The 12,632-nt window shown below is 38.6% G+C and overlaps 1 protein-coding gene across 4 annotated transcripts in view; it reads right to left on the bottom strand.

Moving 5' to 3' along the window:
* LOC136880592 (constitutive coactivator of peroxisome proliferator-activated receptor gamma) overlaps positions 1–12,632 on the bottom strand; it is a 153,958-nt gene that overhangs the window by 95,818 nt on the left and 45,508 nt on the right. For all 4 annotated transcript variants that reach the window (XM_067153311.2, XM_067153310.2, XM_067153313.2 and 1 more), the window contains exons 3-4: positions 10,187–10,872; positions 4,538–4,872 (exon numbers count right to left, since the gene is read on the bottom strand). In XM_067153311.2, coding sequence (XP_067009412.2) covers positions 4,538–4,872; positions 10,187–10,872 — 1,021 coding nt within the window. The remainder of the gene's footprint in view (positions 1–4,537; positions 4,873–10,186; positions 10,873–12,632) is intronic.

Raw genomic sequence — 12,632 nt, 5'->3', positions numbered from 1 at the left:
GAGCCAGGATCGAACCTGCCAAGTTGAGGTCAGAAGGCCAGCATCTCAACCGTCTGAGCCACGCAGCCCGGCTCTTGACGATCTTTTCTTTCCTCAGATATTTTTATGAGCTAACATGTTTTGGCCCTTTTCTCTTCAGTGCTAACAATGCTGGGAAGTGTATTACTTCCCTTCACCATGTTGATCTTGCATTGTCAATCAGCCAACCCTCCAAGAATTTTAAACACATGGCCAGCCAAAGAAAGAACCGAAGTTGAAATGGATGTTTCAGGTAAGACCGAAATGTACAGGTTGAAAAGTGCAGGGGATAGTACTGATCCCTGAGGTAGACCATTATTTAGTTTCCTTTGTTTGCTTATGAGATTACCCTGGATTACTTTAAAGTACCTGCCAGAGAGCATGTTATTGATCAGTCTGAAAGTGGCTTGGCAGGGGATGACTCTGAACAATTTACACTGAAGTCGTCCTTTCGATACCATGTCGTAGGCAGTGGTCGATGAAAACTACAGATGTCTTTATTTATCTTTGAAACCCTGCTCTGGTCTACACAGCTCCTATTAGGTGTGAAACCAGCTTATTCCACTGGGATGTTTTCCAGGATCCTTAGGCCCATCCTTTTCAGTAGAAATCTTTCCAGAAGTTAATAGCAGCATTTGAGTAGAGCTATTGGATGATAATTCTCTACTTTAGCTGGAGGTTTGTTTGGTTTTAGGACTGCAATTACTTTGGTGATTTTGAAAGCTTTTGGCAGGCATCCCAATGTTAAGATGTATGTGTAAAATTTGATCAGCCATATCCTAGTCTTCTTCCCACATATTATTAGAAATTCAGAGTGTATCCCAGGGGCGTATTCTCCTTGAATGCAAGGCATTCATTGCATGTGTTATGATAACAAAGAACTGTCTGAAGTACGATTTTAGGTTCTTTCCAGTCAAATATTAACGATTTCATCTCTCAGAAGTTCAAAAGTTCCGCGCAGCTGTACTAGTTCCGTTGCTTGACTACGTGTGGTGCTGGTGTAGTCTCACCATCTATTCCACGCTAGAAAGAAAGAGATAGCAAATGAAGGAGTTAAGGATGTAAGGCATTCAATATTAAAATTGCATTTGGTGGCAGACATAGTTCTGAAACCCTCCGAATGATGTCACTGCAATTGAAACTTGGTCAGAGTTTGTCACCCCATACACGTGCTACCCTCTGCCATCTGTTAACAACTTGAAGAAAGTCGGCAGGTCCAAGTTTACAGTGAACGGGACCCACAGATTACCCCCCAGCGAGAACTCAATGTGACGAAATTGGCCAGTGCCACTGGGGTGACTTACCTGCTGTGCTTGAGTTGTGGCTGATTAGTGAGTTCATTCATTGTATGTTTTGCTGATTAGTGAGTTCATTCTGTGTGTGCTGTTCCTGTGCTATTCGTCGTTTTTGGTGTTTTATTATATTTTGCGCATATGTGGTATTAACGATGGATGAGTCTAAAACAGATATAATTGTAAATCAGTTTGAAAAGCCATTTACTGGCCGTTTGTTTGATGAAAAGATTCAAATAGTTAAAGCCAGGAGACCTCTACCTTCCCTCGCAAATTTAAAAACAGAAAACAAGAATTGTGTATGCACGTTCCATCCAGAAACTTACAGTAAAACTGTTTGGCTCGAGTTCACCTACATGTAATTAGGGTGAGTAGAATTGAAATTTACTTAATACATAGTGTTACTGCATGGTTACTAGTTGAATGCCTCGGTGGAGATTCCAGGATATGCCAATGGTGTATCCCATCAAAACCAGGCACCTTGCCTGTCTTCAAGTCACTGAGAGCTATTTCTGGTTCCTCCATTGTGAACGAGAGAATTTTGTGTCATATGGTGTTATTCACCGTAAATTACAAAGTTCTTTCTTTACCCTTTTTGTATGATTTTTGTCTTGTGGAGCTCTAGACAGTGAGATGATTCTACTGGCTATTTGATCTGATGATACTGATATTTTTGTATTGGTGGACTGCATCCTCATAATTTCTTCAGTAAGCTCCAAGACCATTACCTTGATTTCATAAAATCAAGGTCCATTTTTATCCACTTCTCTTTTCTTGCAGTATTCAGTTTTGGTAACAGGTCATGAGCTAAATTTGGATCACCTTCCTCCTTATAAGATTCATAAAAAATTTTGCATTCGTTGTTCCATCACAAAATATATTCCTTGTGTTATCCACTTGGAATATACTTTTTATTTGCAGTTGAGATTACAGCACTAATTAATCGGAGATTGGTGGAATTCATCTTATTACTTTATATCGATCCTGAGAGAATATTTCCCAGATTGCCTTCTGAAAGTTCCATCTTGGCCTAGGGATGGATCGAAACACTGGGATATGAATCCCTATTTCGTATATGATTGGACTGTGCTGACTGCGCGGGAAGTCTCCTAGGACTATTCTAGATATGTGTAGAGGTTGATTTTGAGAATTTTGTGTTAAAAAACATAGGTCTATGTTGTATTCTCCGTTCCATGCTGCAGATCTGAAAGTACCCTAGTTTTTTGCATTCAAAATCTGGCTTAAGTTGTTCTCTTCTGCCCATTCTGCAAGTGCATTACCATTCTGATCAATGGTGTTATATTTCCACATTATATGGTGGCTGTTGAAATCACTCACATACATAACTGGATGAGGGAGTGGAGACAAGACTTCAGGCAGCCATTGGACTAATGGTAGTTTGTACACATACACTACTGTAATCTCTTCAACTTTTATAGGGTAGTTAGTGATTCATTTGATCATTTGAACAAAGCATGCTTAAAGACATTCCTCAATCTCAAGAAGTACTTGTCAGATTCTGAAAATAATCACATCACTGAATTTGCAATGCCCATATCTGTAATGCTGTATGTAGAAAACAGTGTAGTTCCATTTAAAAATACAAAATTAGTAAACTACCATCATCTCAGTAGATAGTGACATCCTAGAAAAGTACTGCAAGTTTGATTATAAAACAGTTTGTAACATTACTAAAAGTGAAAAGAGATTTTTGATAAATCAAACACTTTTACATCAAAATATGTATCCTGAACCAATCTACTTTTGCAATGTGTTTTTTTTTTTTTTTGCGTTGCACATACAGAGATAGGTCTTATGGCGACGATGGGATAGGAAGGGCCTAGGAATGGGAAGGAAGTGGACATGGCCTTAATTAAGGTACAGCCTGGTATGAAAATGGGAAACCATGGAAAACCATTTTCAGGGCTACCAACAGTGGGATTCGAACACACTATCTCCTAGATGCAAGTTCACAGCTGCGCACCCCCAACCGCATGGCCATCTCGCCCGGTCTTTTGCAATTAGGACTCTGTCTTAACATCAAGAAAACTGAGTATATGGAGGCAAGCCCAGCCACCGATACCACTCAAGTTAATAACTGAGACTTGACAAAGACTGACCTTTTCCCGTACTTGGGTTCCTACCTGCCGAGCTATGACAGTTTTGATGACAAAGTGCAAGCAAGAGTAAATGCAACCTGGAAGATGTTTAAGGATGTCGCAGGAAGCCTGTGTGACCAAAACATGCCTATGCATCTCAAATCAAAGATCTATAGAACCGATGTCTATCCTGTGGTGTTGTATGGAACATCGTTCAGGCCTACAACCAAACCACCGAGCATTGTGGAAATGTGAATGGTTTGTTGTATACTGGGAGTCTCCCATTTACACCATATTCACAATGACACTCTCAGAAGACAGCCTGTCACTGCCCCTATCCATGAGAAAATGCACGAAGGACATTTACGATGGTTTGGACGTGTCCTGATAACAGCACCTTGAACGGTCCTTGACGTACCCTAACACCATGAGATCAAAGGCCGGCATCCATGTGGCAAACCTAAACAAAGAAGAACTCAATCAATGCAGGCCAAAAATCTGCACCATATAGTCAACGTATGTCCAGAACAGAGTGAAGTGGTGACCGATGATCCAACAAGTAGACCCTGCTGGACAGTGCTAAGGAGATGATGATTTTAGCTGACTTGTCCTGTATATATAAACTAAAACAAAATGACATAATTTAATGTATGATACTCCTCTTCAGTGATGCCTAGGCCATCTATGACAGCTGATGGCAGAGCTGTCGAGGATCCAACCAGCCTTAGGGCTGAGGATTGAACATACACTACTCAAAAGCTTAATCCTTCCAATGCATGTAGGAATGAAATGCCACATCACTGTTATGCACGACTGTAATATATCAAGGAAATAAATTATTTCTTCAGATGGGATTTTAGAGGAAGGTGAAGACAGAGAGGGAGTTTCATCTTGATAATGTGACAGAAGCAGTTCAACGGTATCCATTTCTGTAGCTTAATGGATAGCACTATTAGCTGTTGTTCTTGGAGGCCTGGATTTAATTCCCGGTACTGCCAGAAAGATGGAAAGGAGGGCTGGTTTATGGTTAAAATGTTACATGCAGCTTACTTCCATTGGGGTGTGCCTAAAAAGAGCTGCACCACCTCAGGATGACACAAATTTATGTAGTTCAACAACATTAATTACCTTCTTTGAACTCTGGTACATTCACCAGTTCCAAATCATGCCAACTGTTATCCCACATCCCAAACTCCTTCACACAATGTGGAGTTTCAGCCCATGGTTTCTGGTGCAGCAGTAGACTGTAAATCTTCTGACGCAATGGTAAGAAAAACCTGGATGAATCTTTGTATACCCTGGTAGTCTTCTCCAGCAACACATCAATCTTGTAAGGCTGGCCCACTAGAGTGTTGTACACTTGAGGGACAGCTTCACATTCTACATGCCTTGTGTACGCCACCTCAAGCACTTCAAGCCACGACTTTTCAATGTCCTTATCAGTGACCCAGCTCTCCACAGCACTGGAAAGATGAGAAATAAGACATCATTAATGTAAATACAAAATATGTTGCCAAATAATGAGATTTTACTGATTCAAACCAGATTAATTAGAAACACTGGATAACTTGAACTCATTCCCCTCTAAATTGAATTTGCCTATTTCTGAAAGGGGATAAATCCCAGTTTCCAATTCTTTTCAGGAGGACATAATATTCTACATAACTATACAAATTAATTGGTATTGTGTGGATAGCATTACCCTGTTCCAAAAATATTAGGTTGTTACTCCTGTGATTTTTATAATATGGACATGTCCTTTTTAAGCAATAAATGGCAAAAAGAAGAAACTAAGTTTATTTATTGAAGTTACATGAAAATAATGAGCTTAAAAACAACAGGATTCAGTACATAAAAAATAATAGATATTATTTAAGATGATCGTCATCATAGTTCTATTTTTTAAATATTGCAATGGACATATTATAAAACCATACATTAAAATACTTCACAAATGTTGGCTGAGCACTAAGCTATATCTTGAATTGATTATAAAAGCCTTCATACTGTGGTTCCATTATATCATCATTCTTTTATCTTGTTTGTGAAGATTATTTTCAGCATATGCACAATGTCACTAATGGGAAAGTTATGGTTCATTAGCAATCACTTGTTAAATCCTTTAAGTTTTGTACTTGTAATGCAGAAACTGCTGGGGAGCACATGATACTTTTGTATTTCATCAATGTACCAGTGTCTTTTTCCCATTGTTTCAGCAGAGAAAACAACCTTTTCCTATAAAGGGATCCATATTAATCCCTAATACACGAATTACCTTTTCTTGTTTGATTTCAGGCCTGCCACACATTTATTTCTAAATGTGACAACTCACAGAGTTTTCCTCTATCAGCAATAAATGCCAATTTCAAATACCCTCTCTTTAGCACCAATCGATATGTATATTTTCAATATGAAGATAAAAAAGTATTTTCCATTTTTGTGGAGTTATTCCCTTTTTAGTAGTACGGTACTGGTATGTGATTCAATTCCTGTTTGTATCAATTTCAAAAAAGGATCTGTAACCTTTGTTTACAACCTTATTCATGTGATTTCCCAAATAAATATATGTCCTTATATTAACCCCTAAGTACTGCAAGGTACGTTCACCCCATCAACACAGTGAAAAAAATGAAATGGCGTATGACTTTTAGTGCCGGGAGTGTCTGAAGACAAGTTTGGCTCGCCAGTTGCAGGTCTTTTGATTTGACGCCCGTAGGCGATCTGCATGTCGTGATGAGGATGAAATGATGATGAAAATGACACCTACACCCAGACCCCGAGCCAGCGGAATTAACCAATTATGGTTAAAATTTCCGACCCTGCCAGGAATCGAACCTGGGACCCCTGTGACAAAAGGCCAGCATGCTAACCATTTAGCCATGGAGATGGACATCACACACAGTAATTAAACCTGATAGGACTTTTCTTCCTGGTGAAACTTACAACCTGACTTTTCATTCCGTTTACCATTATACCATTGTCTGCTGTCCACCTCACAATACTGTACGTCTTTTTGCTGATTCTCACAATCCTCTATTGCCTTTGCTGGCAGGACCTAGTGTTTACAGTGTGCTATGTCTTCTGGTATGGGCTAGAGTAATTTTGTTACTTTCATTGATCTGTCTGTCTTATACTTGACTTTGATAATATGAAAGTGACTGAGGTATGAGTGATGCTAGTAATGCCATTCCTTCTGCAGCCAGTCCCTGCTATGAATGGTGTGAAAATGTTGCTCATAGGGTCGGTTGGTGCATGCATTTCAGTGGGCTTGGCAGACTGATATGTAATAGCAACTTCTGGCTCGGTGAGGAAAGCAACGGGGAAACTACCTCACTCCTCATTTCCCTAGTACGCCTCTTCAGTGATGCCTAGGCCATCTATGACAGCTGATGGCGGAGCTGTTGAGGATCCAACCAGCCTTAGGGCTGAAGACTGAACATACATACAACATACAATCCTGTAACTTATTTACTACTCTGTACAGCATGTCATGAAGCTTATGTTCATCGTATGTTCAAGCTATGTTCCCAGCTCTGACAGCTTTTCTTTTATTACCTCCTATTCCTGGCTTGTTAGGAAACTTAGAAATTGCATCTATAAAGTGAATGGTAACAGTAAGTTAAAGGATCCGTCCACATATCTCCTGTACATGCACAAGCACCATTCTCTGCAGCTCAAACAATTTTAGGAATCAATGTAGCTCAAACCTCTGTAGCTTGTAATTTGATGTTTTGTGAAACTGTTGTAGGGTGGACAAGAATATTGGCAATGTTTATTTGTTCATAGTCTGCACCAATATTAACAAGTTGTTGGAACCCTGTACCAGTACCTCAAATAACCATAAAGGATCGAAGATCTGTTGCACACATTTTGACACACTTCTGTGTGATATTTTGTTTGACATTATGTGGTAATGTATTTGATGGACACACATGTGTGTTTCCATCTGTGAGGCAGTATAGATGCAAACATCAATAACAAAGCACAATGTATCACGACATATCTTACGTGTTGACCATTTGCAAGTTTTTCCACACTTCACTCTTCATCCCTTCTATCTTTTGTAATTCATATTCCTCCCTCTCAAGTTTTGCTTTTGCCATGTCTTTGAACTCCCATTCCATGTTCATAATGACTTTCACAGTGACTGTGAATGTGAATCAGTCTGACCGAATGTGGTGCATTCGCTCAGACTGTCCAGCACCAATTGGTTGGACAGGTCACACACAATAGTGGAGTAGGACTTAACCACATGACTACTTTTGCGAAGAGTTGGTTAAGGTATTTTATTAATATCGATGGGTATGTACACAGTGGGAACAGTTACCTGCTTGCTGACTACCAGCACCTTGTGAGCAGTATTTAATCTGTGTATTTAAGTTTACACAGCTCACAGTGGACGCTGGAACTGGTTTCTCTGAGCAGGTTGTCAGCATATACCTGCTAGCAAAAACGTTTAGGATACTCCTGCACTAGTTCCCAGTTGCTTCAGTGAGATCAGAAGGTTGGTACATGAAATAAATTTCATCTGGCTCCGTATTGACAATTATGTTACATAAGTTGAAAAACTAGTATAATGGTTTTTCCTAGTCAATACCTATAAGTTTATTTATAATTCAAAGTTGTAAAAACATCAAATTAAAATAACAGGACATGTTTCAGCCACATTAAGCCATCTTCAACTGTCTAGAATTAAAATGAATATACTAAAAGTTATAAAACATGAATAAAATTCACACTCATGTGATGTACAGTATTTATAAATTAAAATAAATGCATGTTGAATCATCATCAGTTCTAATATTCATCTCAGTAATTTTTTGTTTTCCTTCTAGATTTTATATCGCACAACATGACGGACAGCAGTTGATGTCCTGGCTGGCATTAAATCAATTTGATCTACATTTATAAATTCATAACTTTTTAGTTTTATATTAAGTGGAACAACAATTTTACTGAATCAACTGTCATTTTTGCATGAAAGAAATTTTAAGGACAGAAGAATCTTTTAATTACATCATCATCATTTTACGCAGAACTGGTCTGACTTCATCACATTACATCTAGCAACTTCTTCATCTGATGATGATGCAACATGCACTTATTTTAATCCGTAAGTATCATATATCATATGAGTGTGAATATACTAAAAGTTAAAAAACATTTTAAAAATTCACACTCGTATGATGTACAGTACTTATAAATTTTAAAAAATGCAAGCCGAATCATCATCAGTTCTAATATTCATCTTAGTGATTCATGTTTTGTAGCTTTTAGTATATTCATTTTAAGTTAATTCTAGACAGCTGAAGATCGCCTAATGTGGCCAAAACATGTCCGGTTATTTTAATATGTTTTTACAACTTTAAATTGTAAATAAATTTATAGTTATTGACAAGGTGGAACCAATATACTAGTTTTTCAACTTATATAACATAATTGTCAAGACGGATCCAAAATGAAATTTATTTCATGTAATAATGCCAACCAGGCTACAAAGAAAGCCAACTGCTTTCTGAATCAGAAGGTTGGTGTTGATATATAGCATTCAAGAAAAGAGTACTGTATTTTATCCTAGTTATGAAAGAAAGTCACCACTGCATTAGTAGACTATGCTCTATCTCATTCAGAATATACAATTAAATGTTTCTAAGACTCATTTATACATACATGAAAAATCTATCACTATGTTTCTCCAGTTCTCTGAACAAATTACTACACTTGCCACAGCAACTCCTGCCCTTATGAAATTAAATTCATGAAACAAACAACCACGGTTTTCTGTGCTGCAACTTTTGTGGTGACAGGATGCATGTTAAACGGTTCATCACCGGGCGAGTTGGTCGTGCGGTTAGAGGCTCACGACTGAGAGCTTGCATCCGGAAGATAGTGGGTTCGAATCCCACTGTCGGCAGCCCTGAAAATGGTTTTCCGTGGTTTCCCATTTTCACACCAGGCAAATGCTGGAGCTGTACCTTAATTAAGGCCACGGCCACTTCCTTCCAACTCCTAGGCCTTTCCCATCCCATCGTCGCCATAAGACCTATCTGTATCGGTGCACTGTAATGCCAAAAACAAAAAACAGTTAATCATCAGTTTCAATGAATATTGGCAGGCTCAGCAGCTCCATGCTCCCACTGTGTATCCTTCACCAGCTTGACTCAGTACCAGCGACAAGCATGACCAACTCTTTAACCAGCAAGCAGGTAATCAACTCCCAGCTCACATACTTGCTAGCAGGAATATTTGAGATATTCCCATGCTGGTTCCCAGTCACTGGGTACCATTCTGTGTGAGCAGAAGTCTGGTGTCAATACTGGTGTACCCTAAGGAAGCGATTTAAGGATGTAATTAAGGCTAACATGAAGATGTGCGACATTGGCGTCAACAAATAGGAGACCTTAGCCCTCAATCATACATCCTGGAGATCTTTAGTTCATCGCGCCACACTACTTTTCAAAGAAAACCGTAGGCGAGTAGCGAACGATAAGAGGCAACGAAGGAAGGAAAAAAGAACAAAAAAGGAGAACAACAGCTGCTCCACCTGGGACTGTCTGCCATCTCTGCGGAAACTTCTGTGCCTCCCACATTGGGCTGTTCAGTCACCAACGGACTCACAGATGAAGAAGAATTCTGATTGGAAGACCAACCTACTCATTTTTTAGTGTTTGCTATTGACTATAAGGTTACATATAATTGGAATCTGGTTAGCAGAATTGTTGGGATAAATACTACGACAGGAAAGAGAGATGTTGAGAGAAAAACAATACAACTTACCTTGGTTTGTACCTTTGAAGGCTTGCTCTGATTTCTTCATCTAACACATCTAACCTCAATGTCTCAAGAGATTGCACAATTCTTGGCACTGCTTGTTCAACATTGTTACAGCAATCTTCAGTCATATTTCTGACAAACTTTGCAACCATTTCACACTTTCTTCTGAGTGAACAATTTCTACCACAGATATGTAGATGAAAGTGCCTAAGTCTTTGTTCTGAAACAGCAGCATTTCCCAAAAGACACACAAACAGCCACATCTGTTGCACTGTGAAGGCAAAGAATTTATGAATTCCAAATCTATTATATGTCAATGTTTTCATGTCTTTGAGATTCAAATATTTAATCGACAGGTAATAGGTAGCACTCTTCAAACATAAGAAATCAGTATCCTGAGACAGAACAGCAAAACATGACTCCTTGTTGGCATAATCTGCAAGTTCCTTACAGAGATCCTTAACGGAAATGTACACTGCACACTTACATTCATACTTGAAAATAAATGAAGCTGTCTCACTGACCAGCAGTGGTAGAATCTTCCACTTATTCCACTTATATGGTTTTAAATTGCCAAGATTACAAAACAACATGTCTCTCTTAAGCATTCTTGATTCCCTCACCGATTGGCAGTCTAACTTACTCTCAGCTGCTCCATTAAAATAGAAGACTGGTTCTATATCAAGATCCTGGAAAAAGAAAACAACAAAAGAATGTTACTTTGCATCAGCTGATGAGTGTAAGCTATACTGCACTAGGCAGCATGTTACATACATACATAGTTGTGAAGTAATTGAGTAAAAGTAATTGAATTACTGAGGAATACTTTCTTAGTAATTTTTACTTGTAATAGTTACTTCTTACAAACTGCAATTTTTACTTATAATTTACTTCTTGAAATAAAATTTTAATTGTATGAAGAAGAAATGTGGGTGAGGGAGGGAATGATGAAGATAAATTTTCCAGTTCTGCAACAGCAGAACAAGTAGCTTCACCAGTGCTGGAAGTATCTTTCCATTATTTCCACAGACATCAGACTTATCCTACAATATTCATAACTGCTGAGAATGTTCTTGAAGTTAAACACAGGTATTCCTTCAAGTGTGTCTGGTGGGCATCTTTTCAGTAAATGCAGAAATGTACTTTCCTCCAAAGAGGTTGAGGCTTATGGATGAACATCTTAAAAACAAATTATTTTGTAAGGTCAATGGCAAAATTATTTGAAATGCTGAACGTTGCTAACTAAAAAGTAAAAATGGAAAAGACCATTACAAAAGTTGCGAGGTATTGTGTTCAGTCTCAGTCTCGTCTAGTGATGATAACCCCCCTGACGTGTCTATCGATTAAAAAAAAAGAACACCCACACAAAAAATAAAGTACTATATTTTTCGTTGCAAACTTTTGTATCAAGTGTGTTATCTTCAGAACACACTGCACCGTATCCTCTATTCGGAAGATTCTTATAGTAACTATGGCAGAGGCCCGGTAAATACAACCTAAAAACCTCTTCAGTCTGTCGAATACACAAGTTCAATATAAATATTACACTATAACATACCTGTAAAAATATACACTATCAAACAAGGAATTATAGTGTAACTAGTGGCCTCTTGCAGCAATAGCTGTGAAAAAAGGCTAAAAATCAAACTGATTAAATGAAATGGCATATGGCTTTTAGTACCGGGATGTGTCCAAGGACTTTGGTTCGCCAGGTGCAGGTCTTTTTGATTTGACACCTGTAGGTGACATGCACATCGTGATGAGGATGAAATGATGATGAAGACGACACATACACCCAGCCCACAGGCCAGCGGAATCAAACCAGGACCCCTTTGACCAACGGCCAGCACGCTAACCATTTAGCCATGGGAATGAAACATGATAAACAAAGCATAAGGAAAGGAATAGAAAATATACTGAACTCCAGAAGACCCTTTTAACAGTCATGAATCACTTTAATAAAGTAGGCTACAATACACTGTAAATGATTGCATTCGACTGTCCTATTCATTGATTGAAGTTAGTATTTAATTGTAAACTATGTTTTTCGTGAAACCCTGAAATGGTGCGTGCATGTGTGTGTATATATTTATTTACTATTTGCTTTACATTGTAGTACCGACACAACAATGGGACAGGAAAGGGCTAGGAGTGTAAAGCGACCCTGGCCTTAAGTTAGGTACCATACCAGCATTTATCTGGAAAAGAAACGTGAAACAATGGAAAACAACTTCAAGGATGGCTGAGGTGAGAATCGAACCCCCTCTATTAAGTTGACCTCCCGAGGCTGAGTGGACCCTGTTCCACTTTTCAAATTTTGTGGCAGAGCCGGAAATGATACCCTGGCCTCCGGGGGTGGCAGTTAATCACACTAATCAGTACACCAGAGGGGCAAACTGGTGTAGTGTAGTTATAATTTTAAATTTGACATCCCTTGGAGCTTTAACTC

Source organism: Anabrus simplex, chromosome 1 (genome assembly GCF_040414725.1).
Source record: "Anabrus simplex isolate iqAnaSimp1 chromosome 1, ASM4041472v1, whole genome shotgun sequence".
In the NCBI taxonomy this organism is placed as follows: domain Eukaryota; kingdom Metazoa; phylum Arthropoda; class Insecta; order Orthoptera; family Tettigoniidae; genus Anabrus; species Anabrus simplex.
The sequence above is the reverse complement of the archived record's forward strand: the minus strand, read 5'-3'. Positions and strand labels throughout refer to the sequence as shown.